Raw genomic sequence first — 24,682 nt, 5'->3', positions numbered from 1 at the left:
GTCTTTTGTTACTAGCTCCACCCACGTCCTTTTCAGGTGGTGATACGGGCCGTATTATTGCCGATAAAAGTAATTTATTTTTTTACCCTAGATCTATATTGGTATTTGGAACACTGATAAGAGCAAAAAAGAACACCCAACTTACATACTCTTGCATCCACATTCTTCATCTCATCCCAAGACCTATTTCTCATCCCAAGACCTATTCTTGTACCATATGATACAAGAAATCCAATTCACAAGATCATAAACCTGCTTGATTTCAATCCTACAAATTACTCATGGTCGTCCTTCCTAGTATCACGCTTGATATCAATCCTACAAATTACTCTTGGTCGCCCTTCTCGGTATCACGACCCTTGCGATTTTGGAATCGCATCTCTTAACACTTTTCTAAATTGGGTTGAAAGAAATTTAGAGACGATTTTGTAGAAATTCTCAATACCTCCTGTAGGATTTTTGGGGAGTAGGGCAATGTAAGAAGCCCAATATCTTTGGAAATCTTCCCCTTTCTTAGAACTGCTATAGCGAATGACATTGCCCTTGACCTCCTTTTGAAAGACCTAATAGAATGCAATAAGATATTTGTTTGGGCATGACACTTTATCGGTACCCAAATTTGAAATCGTCGTCTTGACTTCATCTTCCCAATGTCTCTCTGGCCAAAAGCAAGATTTTCCACCTTTGGCCTTGTCCAATCTTCCGATGAGAGCAAATTTTTGTTGTAACTTACCAAAGTGTCACATCTCTTTCTTTCCTTTAATCTTTCTTTGTCCACTACCAAGTTGTGGATTCTGTTGCTTCTCCTAGCACTTGTTGTTCCCAGGTAAAAACTTGGTGTGCGTGTGTGTTTTTTTTTTTTTTTTGAATCAATGATGAGATTTCATTAAAAAGGCCAAAGCTAGAATTTACAAATATACAAAAAAAAAGCTCCACCAAGAGACAAATATACAAAAAGACTACGCTTCCGCCCACTCCTTTACATTTTGAATAGCTGATCTAAAGACTTGTAATGCTCCTTTCTTCTTGTTTATGAAACATCTCTCGTTTCTTTCCCACTATAAAGCCCATAGGCCTGCTAGCATGCCTAATCTCCACAACCTTTTCCCTAATTTTCCGCCATTCCAAGCAATGAGAAATTCTTCTGTTGTGTTCGTAAACACCCATAGAACCCCGGGAAACTTGAGAAATGGATCCCAAACCTCCCTAGCAAATGCACAATGAATAAATAAGTGGTCCACAAATTCTGCATATTTAAGACACATGAAGCAAACATTTGGAAGGATCATCTTCCTCTTACAAAGATTATCAATCGTTAACACATTATTCCTTCCTGCCAGCCATCCAAAAGCTGCCACCTTCGTAGGAGCACCGTAATGCCAAAGAAAGGCCGTTGAAGAGATCCCGTAGTTTTCATCTTCCGCGCTAAAAAATCGATAGCAAGACCTAACTGAGAAGAACCTGACTTAGCCTTTAACCACCTCATCTGATAGCATTGGAGAGAACTTCGCCAATATCTCAAGCAATTGAACCAACTCTTCAATCTCCTCATTTGACATGTTTCTTCTAAAGACAGGGACCCATACCACCTCATCACCCCTTACCGAATGACAACTACTCACCTTCAGACTATCTTCCCCGGCTAACCCTGCCCTTTTATTGTGTAAGGCAGACGATTTCTTTGTGGATAATCTTTGATCGATTATAGTTAGTTTTGAGGTGGTTTCGGGCTTGAAGGTAAATATATCCAAAAGTGAGATCTTGGGAGTAGGCATTTTCAAAGAGAAAGTTCTCAAGCTTGCAGAGGTATTTGGTTGTAGGGAAGCCTATTTTCCAACAATGTATTTGGGTCTCCCGTTATGTATAGGGAGACTAGCGAAACACATGTGGGACAAGGTTATAGAAAGATGTCAAAGTGGCAGTCTAGGTACTTATCATTGTGTGGGAAAATGATTATGATTAAAGCTTCTATGTCAAATCTCCCAGTCTATTTCATGTCTCTATTCAAGTGTCCAAAGTCTATTATCAATGCTTTGGAGAGATGAAGAATGTAGTTTTTGTGGGAAGTTCGGTAGAGATACAAATTCCATCCTTATGAAATGGGAAGAAGTTTGCAAGCCGACGGTTCAAGGTGGAGCGGGATTTTCAAAATTAGAAGAGATGAATCTAGCTCTGTTGGTGAAATGGGTTAGGAGGTTTGGGTCGGAGGGAGAGTGTCGATGGAGGGACTTGCTATCGAGAAAATATGGTGTAGAGGAAGGGGGGTGGTGGACTAAGGCATCATCTTTGTATCGATCTTCTTACTTGTGGAAGTCGTTGGCGTCCCTTAGAGAGAGTGTGGGAGGGTATAGGCTTTCATTTGGGGGATGGTAAGAGAATCATATTTTGGGAAAACTTGGTGAAAACTTGGTGTTTTAATCCCTTCTTTTACCTATAACATGGGATCTCTGCCTCCTTTTATTTCCACCTATTTTGCCTTTCACTTGAACTCCTATTTCAGGTTATCACACTATTCTTTTTCTCCTTTGGATATGTTTTGTTCCACTTCCTTTCTATCAATCTCCTGAACTCTTAACATATTTACTTCTTAAACCGCCTCAAGATTCTCCCAATTCCACTGCTTTATCTCTCTCTCTCTCTCTATTTTTATTTTTATTTTTTGGTTTTTTTTTTTAAAATTTAATTTAATTTAAGCCTCTGGAGTTTCACCATAAGTCCGTAGCTCGCCTAACCTTCCACCTCACAAGACATCCATCAATCCTTAGACTTTCCCACAAAATATTCCTCTAGCAGCCTTATAAGATCAAAATAGAAAGAATTGTCCCCGTGACTCAACACTTGTCTCCTGTTGGGTTGCACAATGATCACACATTGGTTGAGTAACACCTCCTTGACAACTCCAAGAAACCTTTCTTCCCACTCCACCAACACGAGAAATCTATCAACCATCATGAAAACCAGCTTCTCTTGGAAGTTTGACCAGGTGAAATTCACTGCACCTATAGGGAGATCTATCTTCTTATGTCTTCTCACCCATTATTGAACTCTCTTGTGCTTCTTGAGATACTAATTCCACCCTACTCTTATAAGAAAACCAAGTTACATTAAAATTGCCCCCCACACACCACGGAATTGTTCATAGATTTCTTACATTATCTAACTCCTCCCAAATGAATTGTTCTTCCTGGGCATTTGATGGGGACATTAGAGCACCTACTTGGGTGTACCAGAGGTGGAGACAACCACCACATTAGCCCAACTTTCTTTGTGGATGGGAGACGAGTTCCAGATGGGGCTCGTCGGGCCATTTTAAAGACCCCACATGCATTGGACATGCATCAGGAAGACCCTACTTTGGGATGATGTATGTGGGCTGTTTAAGAGACCATTTTAGTCATATGATTTTTATTTCGTGTCGATTCGACCATTGGATCTTGTCAATTAGGCCATCGGGCCACCATATCTTCTAGATTTGGGCCCCTTGGACTCTAGTATTGCTTTTTTTTTTTTTTTTTTTTTTAAATAATTTATTTTTAAAGGATTTATTTGATGGTTGAGATTGATAATAAGTGTTTTAGTTTTTTTATTTTGGATGATGGGCCATTTTACTTAAGTAAGTTGCATAGTTGTAATTATTCCGAATTTTTAATTATAAAAGCGGGGGGGAGGGGGGGTCCAACCCTAGTAATGTTATTGAGAAGAAAGAAAAAAGAAATAAGCTCTTTTGTTTGAATGAATTTTCCTCATTGTATTTTAGGGTTTGTGAGAAACCCTCCATTCCAATTGAATTGTGGAATGGTAAAAGCTTGTTTGGTGTTGGATTCCCCAAGGTACATCGTTCCTCTTTCTCTTCTTCAAAATGCATTGTTCTTCTTCTCCTCGTCCTCTTTCCCCTTCCATTACTACCTTCTAAACTCATCAAAACCCCACTCAATCCTCCCCCTCTTTCTTCTCCTTTACCTAGACATGTGTGGGCCTCCGTTTGGGGTTTTCCCTCTTTGATTTTCCTCCAAAACTCCATAATCCCTAAAAGCCCCATTCTTAACTCTCCATCCATGAATACAAACCCTAATGAAAATCTGAATTTTTGTAAAACTTTCCCCAAATCAGAATTTTGCTTGCATCTTTGTCTATCCACGTGGTTGTTGCACTGCCCACATTAGATTGGAAGTCCCTACTTCCAAGTGGGCCACTCTTGAATTATTTTATATTTTTGTGCACCGCATATGTGATAACATATGACTTTCGTGTTATAAATTTGAATTTTCGAATATATTATGTGGTTATTTTTTATTTTACATGTTGATTGCTGAAATTAATGTACAAATTGATCTCTCATCTTGCATCCTAGGGTAGTTTCCATCATCCTACGTCAGCATTCCATCCATAAACAGCCTTGACCACCCAGCTAGTTCCACATCTTATCTCTTGCAATAGGAAAGACATTGTGTACCCATCCATTTTCTCCAACACAAGAATTCATACAAGTATAATCTCACCTGAAGCCCCAACTATGTCTAGTGCAACCCAATATCACGTTTGGTATCCCTATGCGATCATTAACCCTCTCCTTAATCAACCTCTTGGATATTAGTTTCTTGAAAAGTGTCATCTATAAGGATTACCGTGAAACAAAATGGGAGAAATGCCTACCGGATTCTTGCTAGGCCCATTTCAAGGGACCCTCAAGCATGAGAGATCCAAGCCACATCAGGCAAGTTCCACTGCTATAAAGCTCAGGCCCAACAATCAGGCTGGTCCACTTGTAAATTGGGCTACATTTATGCTGAATAGACCGCTGGTTAATAGAAAAATTCTATTGTTAGCTTTTCTTGCACACAGGCGGCCCATGTGGTCTTTTGGAGCTCAAGTGCATCTCTATAGATTTTTTTTACAAAAACAGGGAAATGCCGATGGGATCAATACAAGTCCCATCACATTTGAGAGATACATGGCACTCATCACAAGGGCCCAATGCATCAATGCTATGGCCTAAAAATAGGCTGGTCGACACATGTAATGGGTCACATTTAGAATGTATATGGATGCTGGTTAGAATTTTACTGTTCACTATCCTTATGCACGTGCTGCCTACCTTATGAGCAGACTGGTCAACCTGGGGCTGATCTGACAAGTGGCTTGGATCTGCTTGAAAGGGAGCTCTTTGACCTTCTACTAATGGGCCAGAACATGCTTCTTGGTTGCCTGAGAATTGTTCCTTTAATTCAATGTTATGCAGTGGTCAGTTCCTACACAGGGGAAGGCTCAATTTTCAACTACAGATAGTGTTCTTTGATATTTGTGATCCATGGGGGAGTGGGTTATTGGAGCATTCATCAATATTTTTGGTAGTATTGCCATCAATTTCGGGACAAACCTTCTAAAATTGGGTCATAATGAGGTATTTCTTTATTCCCTTAGAACTCTCTTGCTTGTACTCTTTGATTTTTTTGGTTCTTACGTTTCTCTTATTCCATATAAAATAATCTGAGCTATGGTGCATGATTTTCTTTCTTTCAAAAGATTCATTCTATAATAAGTGGAGTGTTTGGTTTATTGACTTAAATTTTGTTAACTTATAGGAATCTCTTTTCACCCCCTATCAGTCCCTTGTTGTTCCCATTTACTGGAGCGGTAAGAAACTGTTTCAGCGCAAATAAACCAGTTTCTTTTTGTAAAGAACTGGGTTCCTCGTTCGAAAGAATTGGGTTTAACTGACAGCCCTACTTGCACTGGCAACACAGAACATGCTTCAGAAAGTAGTTTCTCATAGGTTAGTGTCAATTACAAACTCAAGCACCCAACACAGAAAGCATTATGATAAACAGGCAAACACAATAATATGCATATGCAATGTGCTATTCATCCGGTTGAATACCTACGCATCTGTTTCTCACGGAATTTTTTGTGAAAGCTGGGTGTGGTAATGAACAACTGAGTTATCGACCAAACCACACCCAGAATGAGTTTTGGCCCTCAGCCATGCCAAATCCTTTCAAATTTTTTTTTTACCTTGCTGTTTCCAGTAATTAGATGTAACCTGTGATTTCTTCCCTTCTTGAAAACTTGGCCCTGCTCCCAGTCAGATATCACATTGATCACTAAGCAGAGGAGCGTGGTTTTTTCAGGTGTACCTTATTAATCACCATCAACTATCAGTATCATCTAGCATTAGCAAATGGCTGTTGCTGGAAATCTAGAAATTAGATCTGATATATTTCTTGCTTTTGTAGAACAGAATCTCGAAGAGAAAAATGAATTCTTCTGAAACTTTGATCTCCAAGGAATGCGAGTTCATTATGAATGAGGGGGATGCCCTATTAATTGTTTTGAATCGTCTAACGTGGGCTGCCATGTGGCTTATTTCATTGCCTGGGATGTTAGAAGCCAAGTATTTGGATAAAACAATATTCAACTACAAAGTTCTTGTTTTTCCCACTCAGATTTTTATTTTTTCTTTCTTTCTCTAACAGCGCCTTGGAATCAGGTTCAGGAACAATTCGTCAATTTAATTATAGATCATATTGGAAGTGCACCTTAATTGTGGCTTCATATCAAAGGGAGTCCATCAGATTCAAGCAGTGATGGTGCACCTATTTTTATGGCCTCAGGTGCGCCTTCATCTGCTCTCACGTTAAGCCTCTGGTTCTATGGGATCAGCTACTGATATGCATCCGTTCCTCCAATATGCTTGTAGATTTTGTCTGAAAGACGGCCTGATCTTTGTGTCCTATGATGTTCTCACCAATTTTAGAGGATAAAGAAAATACTTTTTTATTTTTTAATGGCACAAACAAAATACTAGTTGATGCAGCAAGATTTAAAGATTAGAACTAGAATAGATTAAATTACTGGTACTTACCAGATTAAGTTCCACATTTTTCCAAAAGTACCACACGATAGAAGAACGCACCAGATAGGGGACTGTTGGTATGCACAAAGAACCTTCTAGTATAAAATAGCATAAAAAAGTTTCGATTGATTGAAGGGGACTGTGGATATAGATCCAACAATCTTTTAGTTAATCAATTAGAAAAGAGTAAAGAAACATATACTTTAAGGGAATAGAAGCAACACATGCTGAAAATTGGTAAGCGACTAATACTAAAATAACTGTATTCAAATCAAATCATAATTAACCATTCATAAAAGAGTCTTTATATGTTGATACAATTTTCCTGGATGAAAAGAAACCTTAATTTAATCATAACCATTCAAAACAAATCATCATTAACTATTCATAAAAGAGTCTTTATTTTTTAACACAATTTCCGTTGATGCAAAAGAAACCTTAATTTAATCATAACCATCCGATGCTTTTAATCCAAACCATCTGAGTTCGTAATCCTAAAAATTACTAAATATTCTTGAATCCTGTCAGTACCATAGACTCTTTCTGTAAATTGGCATTACTCAAATGATTTTGGGGTTGCATACTCTTGGACTTATTTGAAAGCTAACTCAATAAGCTTGGAACTAGGGCTGTACATCGAGCCAAGTCGAGTCGTGGTGGGCCAAGCTTGGCTTGACTCGTCCGTGCTCTCCTCGAGCTTGAGCTCGCCCTTGAGCTTACCATTGGAGCTTGGCTTGTTTGCCAAAACTTTTGAGGCGAGCTAGTAGATCGAGTCGACTCGAGCTTACCTCGAGTTGAGTCGAGCCTTCTCCCAACACCCACACTTGACCTAACTCAGAACCCAACCCGACCCAACACCCACACCCAACGCAACCCCTCAAAGATTCAAAACCCCAAATCTCAATTTTGGGACTTGGGGTTTTCAATTACATAATATATATATATATATATATGTGTGTGTGCGTGTGTGTGTGTCTGTGTGTGTGTGCGCGCATATATATATATGTATGCACACACGCACACACACACACACATATATATATACATATATATATACACGCATACTTATATATGTGTGTGTGTGTGTGTGTGTGTGTAGATGTACCTTGTTGTTGAGAGAGAGAGAGTGAGAGAGAGCTCGGGCGAGTGGCCGAGTGAGGGTCGTATGGTTGAAATGAGTCGGGCAGACGCTGAGTAAGCTCGGGTGAGTGGCTGTGAGAGAGAGAGAGAGAGAGAGAGAGAGAGAGAGAGAGGAGCTCGGGTGCGGCAGGTTGGGTAATGAAAGGAAAGAAGGGACGGATGGGTAGGGTAGGGTTTTAAGTCTTTTAACTTTTATTATTTTAAAAATAATATAATATATAAAAGTAATACATACATATATATATATATATATATATATATATTTGAGTCGAGCCAAGCTCCAGCTTCTATTCGAGCCGAGTCAAGCTCTACTCTGCTCAACCTCGGCTCATTTTCAAAATGAGCTGGGTCATATGAAGCTTGGCTTGCATCGAGTCGTTGTTCAAGCCGAAAGCCGAGCTAGATTGAGCCTAACCGAGCGAGCTTGGCTCTTGTACAGGCCTACTTGGAACCATGACCCATTTTGTGTCAGACACCATTTAGTACTTGAAAAGTTGCCCATAAAACAGGTACTGAAAATACTAAAGGAAACTTGTTCAACAAGTCATGACTAACTTAAGTAATAAGCATGATGGTCTTGCGGAAAATTTATTTGGACCTTTGGTCTGGTCCAACATATGCATCATGTCTGCGATCCGGATGGTTAGATGGTTGGGACCCTTAGATCAGTCTGATATGGGTCTGCTCTGAAGTTCGATTGGCCCAGTTGTCAATCAGCAAACATTGGGATCACTTTGTGGTCTCCCACTGGATGATTGGATCATCCTAAATCATTAGCTCCCATAACAAAATTTTGGTAAATTTCATGGTCATATTGTAGTTTCTTTTGCCTGTCACATTTTTAGTCATGGCATTCAAAAAGTCTACAAGCTTAATGGTAGGGTAGATTTTATGAACCTCTGGTTCTTTATGCTTTGTCACTATACTTCCATTGTTTGGGTCATAGATACATACAGGGGGTTGCTGCTGAATATTAGCATCTCCAAATGTTCTCTGCATGTTCTTGCATAGGGATTTATTGCTGAAAACAGTTTAGAGTTGAGTTTGAGCCTCATGGGTCTCAGTGTTGAGTGTTTTCAGCTAAAGCATCTATTGGGCATGTCATTTTCATGCCTTCAATCAGCAAATGTGAAGGCTGAAGTCCAAAACATCCATAATGGCTGCAAGTTGTATTTGATGAACTTTGGGTTGGTTGATGATTTTTCCTGTGTTGTTCATTCATGGTTGAGGTTTTGGGAGTAGTTAATTTGGATTGGTTGATGCTTCATATTTTGGCTAACTTCATGGAAGGTTGGAAGTTTGGTTTTGCTTCTCTAGGGTTTCATTCATGATAGAGTTTTGGGGTGGCTTTGTTGATGCTTTATACATCTTATGAATCTTTGCTTGCGTGATGTTATGGTATGTATGGAAAGAATAATAAATGCTGCTTCAGGAATAAAACTTAGGGCCCAAGTGAAGCAATAGAGATTGAGCCTCATTTCTTTGGGCATATTCTGTACGAAGGTTTGTGGGAGTGTGACGGGTTGACCTCAAAAGGGGCTGGATGCAGATTATTGAAGATTGAGGTACATTTTGTGCTCGGCCAAGTGGTTCTCTGAAACTAAAATTCCAATATGGGCTATCATGGCAACTTGCCCTATTGGGATTGGGGGGCATCATTTGAAACAAGGAGGGAGGAATCTGTACTCTGTAGAGTGTTCTTTAGCCTGGTTTGGGAAATGGATTCTGCTGATGCTATGCAAAGTGGCGGGCCTATGGACTGGGGTCAAGGAGTTGGTCAATGTGCTGTTAGGGCTGGTAGAGATTAAATGGAGTTATGCTAATGTGATAAAATGGGTGCTCTATCTGTTTCTGTAGGATATTGGCGAACTGGGTGGAAGAAATTTGGTTGTGTTTAGTTTGGGCTGCAGGAAAAATAATTCTTTAGAAGAATTTCCAGAAATCATGAAGTGGTACTCATGTGGATATGAAAGAACTTTTTGATGGGGACATCACAGGACCTACTCGAGTGTACCAGAGACGGAGACGACCACCCACATCAGCGCAACTTTCTTTGTGGATGGGAGATGAGTTCCGTATGGGGCCCGACGAGCCATTTTGAAGACTCCACATGCATTGGACGTGCATAAGGAAGACCCCACTTTGGGATGATGCATGTGAGCTGCTTAGAAGATCATTTTAGTCATATGATTTTTATTTCGTGTCAATCTGACCATTGGGCTACTAGATCTTTAAGATTCGGGCCCCTTGGACTCTAATCTTACTTTTTTTTTTGTTATTTTTAGGAGTTATTTGATGATTGGGATTGATAATAATTGTTTTAGTTCTCTTATTTTGGATGATGGGCCACTTCACTTAAGTGAGTGATATAATTGTAATTATGCTGGATTTTTAATTTTAAAAGCACAGGGAGTGGAGTTCCAACCCTAGTGGATATTTGAGAAGAAAAAAAGAAGAAGAGAGAAGCTCTCTTGTGTAAATGAATTTTCTCCTTATTTTCTAGTTTTTTTTTTTGGAGAAACCCTCCATTCCAATTAAATTGTGGAATGGTAGAAGCTTGTTTGGTGGTGGATTCCCCAAGTTACATTTCCTTTCTCTTTTTCGAAAGGTATTATTCTTCTTCTTCTCTTGTCTTCCTTTTTTCCATTCCATCACAACCTTCTAAACCCTAGATCTTCAATTTACTATTTTCCCCAATTTCTAAAAACCCTAATTCCAAAATCCCCAATTTCCATGAACACTAATTTTCCAAATTTCAGATTTTCCCCTTCCTAACTCTAATCATAAAACCTACAATTCTGTCCCTTGAGTGTGGAATGTGCCTATGCTAAATTGGAAGTTCTATCCTTTCATCGAGCCTAGTTTTAATTGATTTTTGTGATTTCTTAGCATGTGGGCATGTGATTTAGGTTAAATTAGATTTTATTTTCTATTGTTTACTCTTAATTACTTGGTGGGTTAGCATTTTTAAAAAAAATTGAATTACTTTATGGACTCTTTCATAATGTCCACATTGCATGCTAGCATTAAATCATGTCCTGCATCACTTTTTCTTTCCAATACAACACAAAAGGAACCGTTTCATTTTAAAAAAAAATAATAATTCTACTTAGGGCATGTTTGGATACGTGGAATCCAAGGCAAAAGGAAAGGGAAAAACAGTAATTGTCTAATAATGATTTCCATGAGAATTGTTGAAATGTAGATTCCAATTTTGAGTTCTTGTTTGGGTAGCAAGTGGATATTTTATATTCCTCTCACAACACTCACCTAGCTTCTTGTTCCAAGAATCCAAATTGTGGAAAACTATAATGATTGCTTGGTAGAATCCACCATATTCTTACCTTCCAAAAAAGAAAAAAAGAAGAAGAAAAAAAGAAAAAGGTATCCACCATTTTCTCTGTAATTCAAACAACACAAATTGTCATTTTAAAGGAAAAAACCTTTTCCATTGTTTAGTCTGGAATCCATCGTTTCCAAAACATGTCCTAAGAGTAGAAATTCCAAAATCACTAATTAATTTTCTTGGCTCCTGAAATGGAAACAAGTGAAATGCATTCCTATATCCACCATTTTCTCGATAATTCAAACAACACAAATTGTCACTTTAAAGGAAAAAACCTTTTCCATTGTTTAGTCCGGAATCCATCGTTTCCAAAACATGTCCTAAGAGTAGAAATTCCAAAATCACTAATTAATTTTCTTGGCTCCTGAAATGGAAACAAGTGAAATGCATTCCTATATAAGTATGTTTAACATTATAAGTTACTTGACGGCATATTTCCAAGGAGAAATTTTGAAGCCAATCTCGAAGGCATAGATACACTATTCCTGCTTTCTGGGAACATCTCCTCTCTATGTAATTAAGTAATCTTTAATGCTAAATAAAAGGAACTCTATTAGACCCCTACCTTTTTTTCCTACAGTTATCTGTTAGTACTCGCAAGTTGGTAAGGTTTGTTGATATACTGGACATAGTTACCTATAGTGTCCGTGTTATTAATGCTTTCATCCAACCATTTTGACATGCGTTTTATGATTTTCATTGAATTTTGTAGCGAGAGAGGCTTGCTATGCAAGACGGTGATGGAACCAATGGCAAGCTTGTTTTAAAGCCGATCATATACTTCCAGACTTGGAGAGTCGGTAATGTGCTTTCTTATCTTTGTTGATGATTTAGGCTGTTTACTCTAAGGAAATGATGATGTTACCCACACTGAGTCACTGACTGCTAAATACACTCATCCTTTCTACATGTGGTGATACAATTGTTCAAAATTGTATTTGAAATAAATTTGATCACCATTTCAAAAAAAAAGTTCAAAATTGTACTGTTCTATAGCCAAAAGTAGAAAGGATGAATGTATTTAGTACTAAGAGTGGGTGTATATAGTAGTTCCTTTATTTTATTGTCAATATATGGGGTCAATTCAAGCTTAGGTGTCATATTTAGAGCTAATTAACGCCAACTTCAAACTTGAACGCTTTATATGCAGGTATTCTCTTTTTTGCTCTTGGGAACTGTCTTAACTTCATTTCATTTGGATATGCTGCTCAGGTTAGTATCAGCTCTCTTAAAACTCATGCTAAACTAAGTTCTATGGAACAATGGAAGCACGATTCTTGCTATTTATTTCCTTGTTACAAACCAGCTAGCTAATCCATGCCCCTGCATAGATGGTTTTAAATATCATTCAAAACTGAGTTGACTTGGCTTTGGTTGCCAACAAAATGAATCACCGGACTGAAACAAGGACTGAGAACTAGTTGGGGCAAGCCGTACTGGTTTAGGTCTCTAGGCGAGTCGCACTCCAAAACTGTGTTAAATTCATGCCTTCATGTAGGTTAAATGATCGACTTTGTCTGCGCCAAACAGATTTGATTAAGGAACCCGGCTGAGGACTGAAAAGGTTGGCGGGATCCTTGTTAGAAATTTGTTTCTTATTTTGAAGTTGTTAATTTGGACTGAACATCTGGTGGCATCAGGTCGCCTTTGTCATTTGGATAAGATATTTAGCTAAATTGTAGTCACACTACATCATGTAATATTATAGTAGTAATACATGCTGAAGAACCTGCTGGCATTTGGGTCTACCAATCCCAAGTTCCCAACAGATGGGGGCTGTTTGGATTGGGGGCATATGGATGACCTAGATCTTTTGATAACCAGGTATTGCAATACCGTAGTATAATTGTTGGAAATTATTATCATCATGTTCAGATAGCATCTTGGATCAAGTGATTGTGATTCCCATAACTTCTAAAACTTGCGATTGGTTCAATTATAAGTCGGAAAGCATTCGTCTTATTGATCGTGCTACAAAATAGTCTGATCATTGATCTAGACCATCCATCATGCAGTTCCCACACTTGGTTGCCCATCCCTCTTGGAAAACCATTTTTGTAGGATGATCCTCAATGGCTAGGGAAATGGATAGTCTGTATTGATTGTACTGCAAACTTTCTGATAATTGATCTACATCCATTGTGTGGGTCCCACCTTGATAACCCATCTCTGTAAAAAGTCACATTTGCCCGATGATCTTAAGTCTTAACCGTCCATTTTAGTGGTTAGGGAAATGGGCGGCCCTTGGATCATAATATAAATGGTCAGATCCTAAATCTGGACCATCCATGATGTGAGTTCCACCCTTGATTTCCCACCAGTATAGAAAAAATCACTTCTTCATATGATCCCAACTGTCCATTCAATGGTTAAGGAAATGGATGGTCCAACCCCTTGATTCTAGATCATCCATCACGTGGTCCAACCCCTTGATTGCTCATCCCTCTCGGCAATTCACTTTTGCCAAATGATTCTAATCTTCCATTCACTGACTAGTGAAATGGATCGTCCATACTAATTGCAGTAAAAATGGCCTGCTCATTAATCTAGGTCACCCATCATGTGGATCCTAACCTTGGGTGCCATCCTACTAAAAAAATCACTTTCACTGATGATCCTAACCATCCATTTGGTGACTAGGAAAATGGGCAGCCCGAATTTATCGTTCTATAAATGGTTTGATCGTTGCTCTAGACCATCCATCATATGGGTCCTAGGCTTGATGGCCCATCCTTCTCAAAAAAATAACTTGCATCGGATGATCCTAATCTTCCGATCAATGCCTAGGGAAATGGAAGATCCATATATGCTACAAATGGTCAGCTCATTGATCTACACCATCCATCATGTGGGTCCTACCCTTGATTGTCCATCCCTCTCAAAGTCACTTTGGTCGGGTGATTGGTGATCCTATCAATCCAATCAATGGATAGGAAAATGGATGGTCCATATTGACCATACTAACAAAAGTGCCATCATTGATTTAGACCTCCATGTCGGTGCCATGTTTGATTGCCCATCACTCTCAAAAACCACTTTGGTTTGATGATCCCAACCATCACTCGTTTCCCACCTTTACTTGCCCATACGTCTCAAGAGGGTGTAATCTCTTGTGGAAATCGGGAATTAAAATCCTAGGTTTTTTTACCCCCTGATTTTTGGTTATTGAGATGCCAATTGGGCATTTGAATGTCTGGGTATTCCATTGTCCAGCAGCCCCAAATTCAGAAGCTGCACCCTAGGTGGAGATTGGGATTTCCGGGTATCCGAATGCCTCCAGTCCAAAATGCACCATGGTGTCTGCAACGTAGATGTCAGATTGAGAAACAGACGTGAGGAGTGTCTCATTTTACAGCATGTGTTCTAGCAATGTAAATTAGTGAAATAATGCAAGAAATAGGAAGAAAGAAATTGCAAGGTATTATTTGCTAGGGTAACCGTATTTCCTGGTAAGCGTGCCTGCGGCTGCTTACTTTGGCAATGTTGAAATGTCATTTTATTGAACTGAACTTCCATAACCAAATATTCTAATTAAGCCCCAGCTTTCGAGATCTGTATTCATTATCCCTTGATTGTTCTACACACATGTTAAGTGATTGGCATTGCATAAATTATATGTTTACTACAGTAAGCATAGGGCCCATTTGGATCCGCTTGCATGATGGGATTTCTGTAAAAGAAGATTTCAAGCCTGCTTTTTTGGTCAACTTGATGAAAACCAATTGGGTTGGTTTTCATGGAGTCGGCATTTTAGTGCTTGTTTTGTCTAGTGGGTGGTAAAACGGGGGATTGCAAAGTGCATGCAAATGCTCATAAAAAACCCCGGTTTGGCTCGCGCCAAACAGGCCCTTAATCTTTGTTTCAACTTGGCTGTGTAAACCTCTATTTCTTAATATTAGTTTTGTTTAAGTGGTGATTGGTTAGCTATGGCAGGTTTATATACAGCTTTCTTCCATCTCAATCAAGTTCTCAATACATTTTTAAGCCACTTGAATAACACTATTGATGTTTGGTTGCAGTCACTTCTTGCGGCACTTGGATCCATTCAGTTTGTATCTAATATAGCATTTGCGTACTTTGTCTTGAACAAGACGGTGACAAGCAAGTATGTTATTTCTGGAGTCAGACTTGCTTGTTTTAGAATTGTGCCTCGGGCTCGTTCACTTGTAAAGTAAATGATTACAGTATATTCAACTGCTCTTTTACAGGGTAATGGTTGCTACGGCTTTTATTGTCCTTGGCAACATCTTCCTTGTTGCTTTTGGCAACCACCAGTCACCAGGTATTGGACTAACACTTTGTCATTTGGAACTAGTATTATGTTATTTGCATTTGCATACTTAGCCTTCTCGAGGAGGATTCATTGTTCTATAACTTCCGAGTTGGTTTCTGCTCACTGCCACTGTACTAAGGCATTTGATGCGCAAATGTATTGAATTTTGAACATTCAGTTTAAACCGAAGGAAATGATGGAAGAGCCCTCAAATTACGGTTACGTTTCTTTCTGGCTCAACTTGAAAGTAAAGTAATTGCAATTTGGAGCTCGTTCTCTCACTATTAATGCTAAGGTAATTGGAGTTTGGACTTTACTCCCATAGATTAGTCTAATTTATTGCAATGGAGTTTGATAGTGCATCCAATAAAAAAAGGTACAAAGAGAGAAAACTGAATGCTGCATTATTCCCAACTAAAAAGAAGAAACAAATTAAAAATCTCCGAGTCAGCAGAAGGAAATAACCAAAATTTTAATGGCATTGCCAAATATTCGTAATGAGGTAGATCCCTTAAATTATGGTCAAGTTCCATTCAAGCCCAACTTGAAAGTAATGTAATTGCAATTTGGAGCCCATTCCCTCACTTTGAATGCTAAGGTAATTGCAGTTTGGATTTCCACTATAGTAGACTAATTATTGCATTAGAGTTTGATTCCTCTTCCCCCCCCCCCCAAAACACACACTCACACAATTAAAAAAAAAAAGGAAAAAGAAAAAAAGAGTAAAAAAATGGAATGGTGGTGCATCACTCCCATATAAAAAGGAAAATGCAAATTGAAATCTCTGGTTATTATCTTTTTGCAGTATACACGCCGGAGCAGTTGGTGGAGAAGTACAGCAACATTGTATTTCTTTTTTACTGCATGATCTTGATGGTGATTGTTGCCGCTAATCACTCTATTTACAGGTGAGGCATTATCCATATATGCTTTGCTTTATTTGGTAGGAGTCAACCCAACATGTGCTTTCGAAATGCTGATTTCTGTGTTGCTTAATTTCTTTGTTTTCCAACAGTCGTTTGATCTGTTGTCAGCCATCCATTACAGTACTCTCTAAACAACTAAAACTGAAAATGCAGGAGAGGCGAGCTTCTGCTTTCGATTCCTGGACATGACCTTAGACCATATTGGCGCATGTTGCTCCCTTTATCCTATGCCACAGTTTCTGGTGCTGTAGGATCATGCTCAGTGTTGTTTGCAAAATCACTGTAAGTTGCCTAAGTTGGACAGACGTTCACTCCTTAGTAAACACTGGCAGCATATAACTTATGAGCACCGAATCTTGTTGTTGTGTGGTCTTCTTTCTGTGTTGATCCGTGGATTAACTATATTTTCTTTTCCAGGTCTAACATGCTGCGATTGACCATGGCTAGAGATTATCAGTTCCACAGCTGGTTCACGTACTCCATGCTTCTGTTTTTTCTTAGCACAGCAGGGTTTTGGGTAATGATTTTGCATATGATTTCTTTGTCCTGGTCATTATTCCGAATGCACTGGACTCCCTTGTACTCTCTGAAGCAAGCAATCAAGCTGTCTTATAATTCATTTTGAATTGATTCATCGTTTTACCACAATTCAGCAAATCCAATCCAATGAATTTTGATGACCCATAAAATTGATGAATTATTTTAATAATTTCCCTTAGCATGCTATTTCTTTTAGATGTAAAATTATCAAAATTTCCGAATTGTCTGCCCCAAGTTCACCCAAAACTCAAAGGCCACCATACGTGATGTAAACCTGAACTTAAGACGTTTGGAATAGAAGGTATACAGCAAGGATTGAGTTGGCGTTCTCATTCAGTATTTTAAATAGAAAATAGTGTGTTGCGTTGCTTTCATCACTCTTAAGGCATGAGGCTTAAGCTACACTCTAGTTCTAGATTTTTAGTTAGGGTTGTGCTTGGTTGCTCCAAATATCATGAAATATCATGATATTTTGCACCAAATTAGTCTTTGGTTCGACCAAACACAACCTACAATAATAGAAAAAACAGGTAAAGATTGGTATAGAGGTCAAGAAACAGCAACCTATCCGATTTAATGCTATTACTTACTAAATCATTGAAAAGATTAACTAAAAAAAAATAAAATGAAAAAGTACCAAATTGTTGAAAACATTAATTGATTTTAATATTTCAGTGAAAAATAACTTGTAATGTAAGCCATGTAGCGTGTATCATAGTATATATAGCGTGTAGCAGAGGCTGTGCATGACTTAAGCTATTTTCAAGAGCTACGTGACCTTACGTATCGTAAGGTACACACTACATAGCGAAGCTATTTAAAACATTGTTCTCATTCTGTTTGTATTGGTGGAAAACTCTGGAAAACAGTGGAAATAAAATCAATTTCACTACATAGCGAAGCTATTTAAAACATTGTTCTCATTCTGTTTGTATTGGTGGAAAACTCTGGAAAACAGTGGAAATAAAATCAATTTCCACAGATATGATGTTTTCCCATGTTTTGTTAAAGGGATTTTTACAAAAAAAAAAAACGACGTAATTAATATGGAATTTACATTCCGGTACCTTTTTCAAAAAGGTTTTCAAAAAGCTACTTCATTAATCGATATAATTATCATTCCACTACCTTTTGTCACGGCCGCCGTTCGAGCAAATGGGTGGGTAGCTTGGGTGGGACCCATTATGATGTTTATGTAAAATCTACCTTGACCACCAGGTGTGTCACCCCATGTTAGGTCAAGAGCCCAAAAATAAGCTCCATTTGTGATTTAGGTGGACCACATGATTGGAAACAATGCACAGGGTAACGCTCGCCCTCCAAACTGATTCCATTGGTGTGGCCCACGTGAATCATGGATGGGTATGAGTTTTGGGATACAAGCCTAAATGTTTGTGTTGAATCTATTATTGCAGTGGATTTCATATAATTATCACAGTGGGCCCTGTAAAAATCAAATGTGGACATCTGTCTACCAATCAGTTAGTGTGGCCTACTAGAATCACAGGTCAAGCTGATTTTGTCTCTGGGCCTAATATTGTACTAAATATTTTAATGTTGGGATTGGATCTTACGTAAGCATTATGGTGGGCCCGTCAAAATTAAGAGTGGCGTCCCATACAATTCTGTTTTTTCTCTATATATTCTCTGTACAGTTTGAGAGAGGGACACTTGGACTTGATTTTTGGTGGGGCCCACTGTGATGTTTATGTAAGATCTACTGCAACCATTAGATGCATAATCCCAGTTTAGGCGCCCACCGTGATGTTTGTGTAAGATCTACTGCAATGATTAGATGCATAGTCCCAGTTTAGGCCCTGAGCCAAAAAAATCAGGCCGACTTGTGATTCGGTGGGAGTGGGGCACCCCAAAGAAAACTGTTGGGAGAGACACGTCCACCCTTGCTTTTCATAGAGCCCAACGTGATGATTATATGAATTCCACTTTAACCATTAGATGGCACACAAAAATTAGGGCTGGGGCCTAAAATTCAGGCCATCCGTGATTTAGGTGGGCCATACCAAGGGGAACAGTTTGGAGGGTGATTGTTGCCTGTACACTGTTTCCAATAATGTGGTCCACCCGAATCATGGATGAGGGTGATTTTTGGGCCGCTTAACATGAGGTGCTGCATGTGGTGGTCAGGATGTGGTTTTACATAAACATTATGGTATGGCCTTCCAAAGCAGCCAACCCATTTGCTCACACGTCGACCCAATTGGCCGTTAAAGAAGTGTAACAGAAGGTAGTGGAATGCTAATAGTATTGATTAATGAGGTAGTTGTTGGAAAATCTTTTTGAAAAAGGTACTGAATGTAAATTCCATATTAGTTAGGTAGTTCTTTGTAAAATTCCCATTTTAGGTGTGGAGGTTGATTTCCTTTCCATGGGTATTCTGCAAAAATAAAAAAGAACGATTAGGAGGATTGAAAAAAGAAACTGTTAAATCTAGATATCCACAGTCATGAAAGACAGTTTGCACTGTTTGACCTTTGACCTTTTAACAATTTCATGAAAATCACCTGTACTAAAAACATGAAACAAACAAGTTATTGTGGTTTCTTTTCCACGTATTTCCTTTTCATCAGATGTGAAATTTTGTTTTCTATATCCATGTTTTAGTTTCCACCAATCCATTCAGGCAACAGTGCTGTCAAATCAAACCTGAAAACTCAGCAAATTGTTTCCATGAATTGAACTCAACTGATGGTGAATCAAACTGAGAAGATAATGTGGAATAATCGAATTGCAGATTGGGTCTGGACCTAATTGCCTGCGAAACTGGTAACTATGGTCTGGATGTGGTTTGGGTGATCTTTCCATATGCGGCAGCTGTAGAAATTTTGAAAAAAATATTTCAGCTCCATGTGTGGTTCTGATTTGCTTTTCTTCTTGAACAGATGGCTAGATTGAATGAAGGGTTGTCTCTGTATGATGCAATCCTTATCGTCCCCATGTTTCAGATTGCTTGGACCCTGTTCTCCATTTGTACAGGATTTGTATATTTTCAAGAATATCAGGTTAGCCTGGATCCACGCTGTCTCAGTCATGACTCTTCACTTCTGTTACCTTTCTTTATGCAAACCTTATTAAAGAGTCCTTTCAACAGGTCTTCAATGTGCTAAGGACATTGATGTTCATTCTGGGAATGGCATTTGTATTCGTAGGCATTTCTTTGCTAGCACCTGTTGACTCGAAGGGTATCTTGATTATAACCTCCTGTTATTGTTTTCCCTGCAAAGCTTTCAGAGGATTGTATTAATCGTGTTGAAAATATTTCAGGAGGTGAAACCAAGGATTCTTCTTTGGTTTCTGCTACGTCTTCAAACATTTCTACTGACATGAACAGGTATTATCTACATCTTTCATCATTGCCTGTGGAATCCCCAGCAATTCATAAATCTATTTGCTTGCAAACTTCAGTCTCATTTAGTAATTGTAGGGCCACAATCATGCACTATATAGGTCTGTATGAGTTGGATCTATGTACATAATCTTTGCATGGGAATTTGAATAATGCATGGCCATATTGTCTGAGAATGGCACTATAAATGGCTGATTTATTTTTTTCTGAATAAAATTCTAAAAAATTATTGGTAAATTCTAAAATATGTGGATCCCAAATATATATATATATATATTTGTTTGTTTGTTTGGGACATGTTTTTGATGGTGTAATGGGGCATTCTTTAGTAAGAATGCTGTCTATTGGTCAGTGCAGCTTGAACTGTTGCAAGTCGACCAAATAGGCCCCAATGGAACACTAATCAAGCATGGTTTGGTGGATTAGGACCCCTTGATTAAGTGCAGCAAAAAAAGATGAAAGATGAAAAAGAAGTGATGGTTTACTCGTTTTTCTAATGTTTCCCAAAATGGTCCACTCCACTTCAGCTGTTGAATCTCACTCAAATTTTGTGTTTTGATCCTCAAAGTAGGCCTAGATCTAGTTTTAAATTAGTTTCTTAGTGTCCTTCATAGTTGAAATCAACAAGGAAGTGGAAAAACAAGATCTAAATTGCAAATAAATACTTTCAAAATGGGCCTTTATGGTCATATTGGCCTGTAATGGCGGTATAGGCCCCAGAATGGTGCTGATATGGGGTGTATCGGCCCGTTACAATACAGTCCAATATGGCCCTCTCTCTCTCTCTCTCTCTCTCTCTCTCTCTCTCTCTCTCTCTCTCATTTTTTTTTTACTTCTGTGTTTGAATTATGTTTATTAACTTCAGCAGAATTGTTAATTTTGGGTTTGCCTCGAATGCCTTAAACTACAGGCCAATGAAGCTACCGACAGAAGAGACAGAAATTAAAGATATAAGATCGTTGGGCCAAGCAATGCTGTCGAGACTGACAGCTATCGCGATCAAAGCAAAGGTGCTGTGATGTTGAAGTGAACATACTTACTTAACAACTAATGCATTTTGAAATCTAAAATTCTTAAAATTTGCCTCTCTGCAGACCGCCTGCGTTCTATCTTTAGGCTTAGGTGAGGATTCAATAAGTGCTTCTTCGGTTCTTGTAATGCCTATGGTGTCTTCAAGGATGACAGGCTTTAGAGGGGCTGGTTACGATCGTGTGAAGCTCTTTCCCCTAAGAAGCTCCGGCTGGAGTATGATTCCAATGGAGGATGATCCAGAAATTCATGAGGGCAGCACTTTGATTTCTCATAACCATAGTCAGAGGTAGCAATGCATTGTGATGTCTTTTGGGAAGGAAATTGATTCCGCCTCCCTTCCCCCCCCCCCCTAATTCTATTTGTTGTATCTTGAATGTATAGGAATGATATATAGTTTCACGGCATCGTCATAGCGTTGCGATGTGATTTATACAAATTTCACTGCCTGCTTGCAAAAAATTCTCTTTTTGAGATATCAATTGACCCATTATTTTTATCGATAGGATTTGGCAGATCCCAAAGTCCACCATTTGGTAATCAAGTTACAAATCTGTGGATTTGGAGCACTTAGTGCAAGGGCATACCTTTTATTGCTTTTGTGTGTATTCATATCCTTGGATTTTGCAAATCCTGCACCAAGTCTCTCACCCTAATGAGTTAGGGTAGCATCTGCGCTTTACGACCAAATCATGGTCAGGAGCGTCTTCCCAACTGCCCCTAATTTGCGTGCTGTGTTCGTAGTGGTGTGGGGAAAGCAATCTGCATTAAGTGGGCTGAAGTTTATGTGCCTGTTATGCCCCTAACCTTTATTTTAGATCAATCTGGATCTGGCTCAAGTGCATCTTGTTGGCCTTGAGAATGGTGGAAACCCAAATTCGATTTCGGTCTTCAGGAAAAAAAAAACATGTAAATTAATAGTGTCTATGATTATCATTTTTGTAGGAAATATCTTCTTCTTCTTCTTTATTTATTTATTTAAATTTTAATAAGGGAGAAAACTCAGTAAAATAGGGTTATTTGACATTAGTTGTTGACATAGAAACCGTCCAAATCCAAGGACCTAGTCTCTCCATTCACAGTCTTGCTTAAAATTTTGCCATGAGCATGTAGACAGGTCTTTCTAGCACTTGGCGGACATGGACATCTGGCAACTGATTACTTCTTCTCTAGTTAATATATGTGGTACATCTCCATCCCAAAGGAATTGTATGCGACTTTGATCAATGCGCTGAAAATCCTCTATTCTGACTAGGGCTGTACATCGAGCCGAGTCAAGTCGAGGTGGGCCAAGCTTACCATTGGAGCTTGGCTTGTTTGCTAAACCTTTTGAGTTAAGCTTGAGGTGAGCTAGTGGATTGAGTCGAGGCGATCTTACCTCGAGTCGAGCTTGCTCCTAACCTGATCCAACCCAACACCCAATCTGCACTTGACTCAACCCAGCAACCCGACTCAACCTGCACCTGACTCAACCTAGCCACCTGACCCAACTGACCCGACTTCCAAATTAAATATTCAATTAATAATATTATATATATATATATATATATATAGATAGAGAGAGAGAGAGAGAGAGAGAGAGAGAGAGAGAGAGAGAGAGAGAGAGAGAGAGAGAGAGGCTTGTGTAACAAAGGGAAATGGTAAGAAATGGACGGAAGGGTAGGATAGGATTTAAGTTTTAATTTTTAAATATAATATAATACAATAATAATAATAATAATAATAATAATAATAATAATATATTCGAGCTAAGCTCGAACTTTGAGCTGAGCCAGGATTGAGTTGAGTCGAGTCAAGCTCTACTATGTTCGAACTCGGTTCGTTTTCAAAACGAGATGGGTCATATGAAGCTTGGCTCGCCTTGAATAGTGGTTCGAGTCGAGTCGAGTCAAGCTAGATCGAGCCAAGTCAAGTGAGCTTTTCGAGCTACCTTGTAATAAGCCTATTGAAATATAAACTTTGAAAAAAAAATAAGAAAATTCTAAGCCTTGGGCGGGCCATAAAAGTGGGTCCACTTTAACAAATTTGATTGTTTTTACCATTTGCATTATGTTCCTTTTAAGAGGATTCCGATTCAAAGCATTTTACCATCAACCAAAGGTCTTATGTGGGGTCTTCTTTTTTTTCTTTTTTTTTTTTTAAAAAAATTTTAATTTTAAATTTAAAGATATGCACTCACACCTTACACACCCACTCACATCACAATAGATTATCACCACAATGGGTACTTGAACACCTAACCTTCTGTTGAAACTCTTGTAAGTTTACCATTAAGGCAAGAGTGAGGACCCATATAGGGGTCATTTGGATGGAAGTAAATGGAGTGAGAGGTGCATTTGAACAAGAGTAAATGAAATTAAATTGAATTGGGAGTAAATGAATTTGGAGAAAATTTGGCTGATTTAAAATCTCGAGGAAGGGAGATGTTGGAGTAAATGGGTTGAAATGTTTTTTTGGGCTGCCTTAGAGAGTTGCATGAGTAAACAAATGTGTCACTATGCATGTCCACTGTACATGTGGCACTCGGATGATACTTTGAAACAATCCAATTATTGGATATATCACTAAAATTACAACAATAGAATGATCCAAACTGTCTAAAGGTTGGCCATCTAAATGAATGGTTAAAAAATATTGGTAAGTTGCTTGGTTGTGATCCTTATGTTTGTGGCCCACTTGAGGCTCGAAATTTTCTTCTTTTTTTTTTTTTTTTTACTAAAGTATATATTTTAATGAGCTTATTACAACCATTCTATCAAATATCACAAATGTAGACTAATTTAGGATATTAAAGCTAATTTGGAATATCACATACATTCCTATGGATATATTGAAAATTTTCAATACATTTGGATTCTTTTCATTGATTCCCATCCAAAGAAAATATTTGAATTTTAATGCATTTCATTTACTCATATCCAAACATAAATTAGTCATGTACTCATTTACTCATATCCAAACACAAATTAGTCATTTACACTTGAAATGAGACTAAATGTGAAATGGATTCCATTTACCTTCATTTACAAGCTCTCAATGACCTACATTTTAGTACTAATGTAATTGGCAATCCAAGTAGGCCTTGTGAATCAAAATGCCTGGGCATTACTTTTTGAGAAGAGAAGTTACCAAAGTGCCCTCATGTATTGTTTTCTTTAAAAAGCAATAAAGTATAGAATTTTGGGACCACGTTATACATGTATGGCATCTA

General features: G+C 38.4%; 1 protein-coding gene across 3 annotated transcripts; it reads left to right on the top strand.

The window, feature by feature from the left end:
• The first annotated feature begins 5,143 nt into the window (after window positions 1-5,143).
• On the top strand, window positions 5,144-22,040 carry LOC131246523 (probable magnesium transporter NIPA8). Of its 3 annotated transcripts, XM_058246730.1 has the most exons (14): window positions 5,144-5,401; window positions 9,851-10,149; window positions 12,052-12,139; window positions 12,490-12,551; window positions 15,359-15,444; window positions 15,548-15,621; window positions 16,418-16,520; window positions 16,692-16,820; window positions 16,956-17,055; window positions 19,979-20,098; window positions 20,188-20,278; window positions 20,361-20,427; window positions 21,353-21,452; window positions 21,537-22,040. In XM_058246730.1, the coding sequence occupies exons 2-14, from the start codon at window positions 10,141-10,143 to the stop codon at window positions 21,762-21,764; spliced, it is 1,257 nt and encodes a 418-aa protein (XP_058102713.1). In that variant the 5' UTR covers window positions 5,144-5,401; window positions 9,851-10,140; the 3' UTR covers window positions 21,765-22,040. The 3 variants fall into 3 exon arrangements, with proteins under 3 accessions (XP_058102713.1, XP_058102712.1, XP_058102714.1); XM_058246729.1 differs by lacking the exon at window positions 9,851-10,149; XM_058246731.1 differs by lacking the exons at window positions 5,144-5,401; window positions 9,851-10,149 and adding an exon at window positions 5,750-5,773.
• Window positions 22,041-24,682: the final 2,642 nt, after the last annotated feature.

This window comes from Magnolia sinica, chromosome 5 (genome assembly GCF_029962835.1).
Source record: "Magnolia sinica isolate HGM2019 chromosome 5, MsV1, whole genome shotgun sequence".
NCBI lineage: Eukaryota > Viridiplantae > Streptophyta > Magnoliopsida > Magnoliales > Magnoliaceae > Magnolia > Magnolia sinica.
The sequence above is the reverse complement of the archived record's forward strand: the minus strand, read 5'-3'. Positions and strand labels throughout refer to the sequence as shown.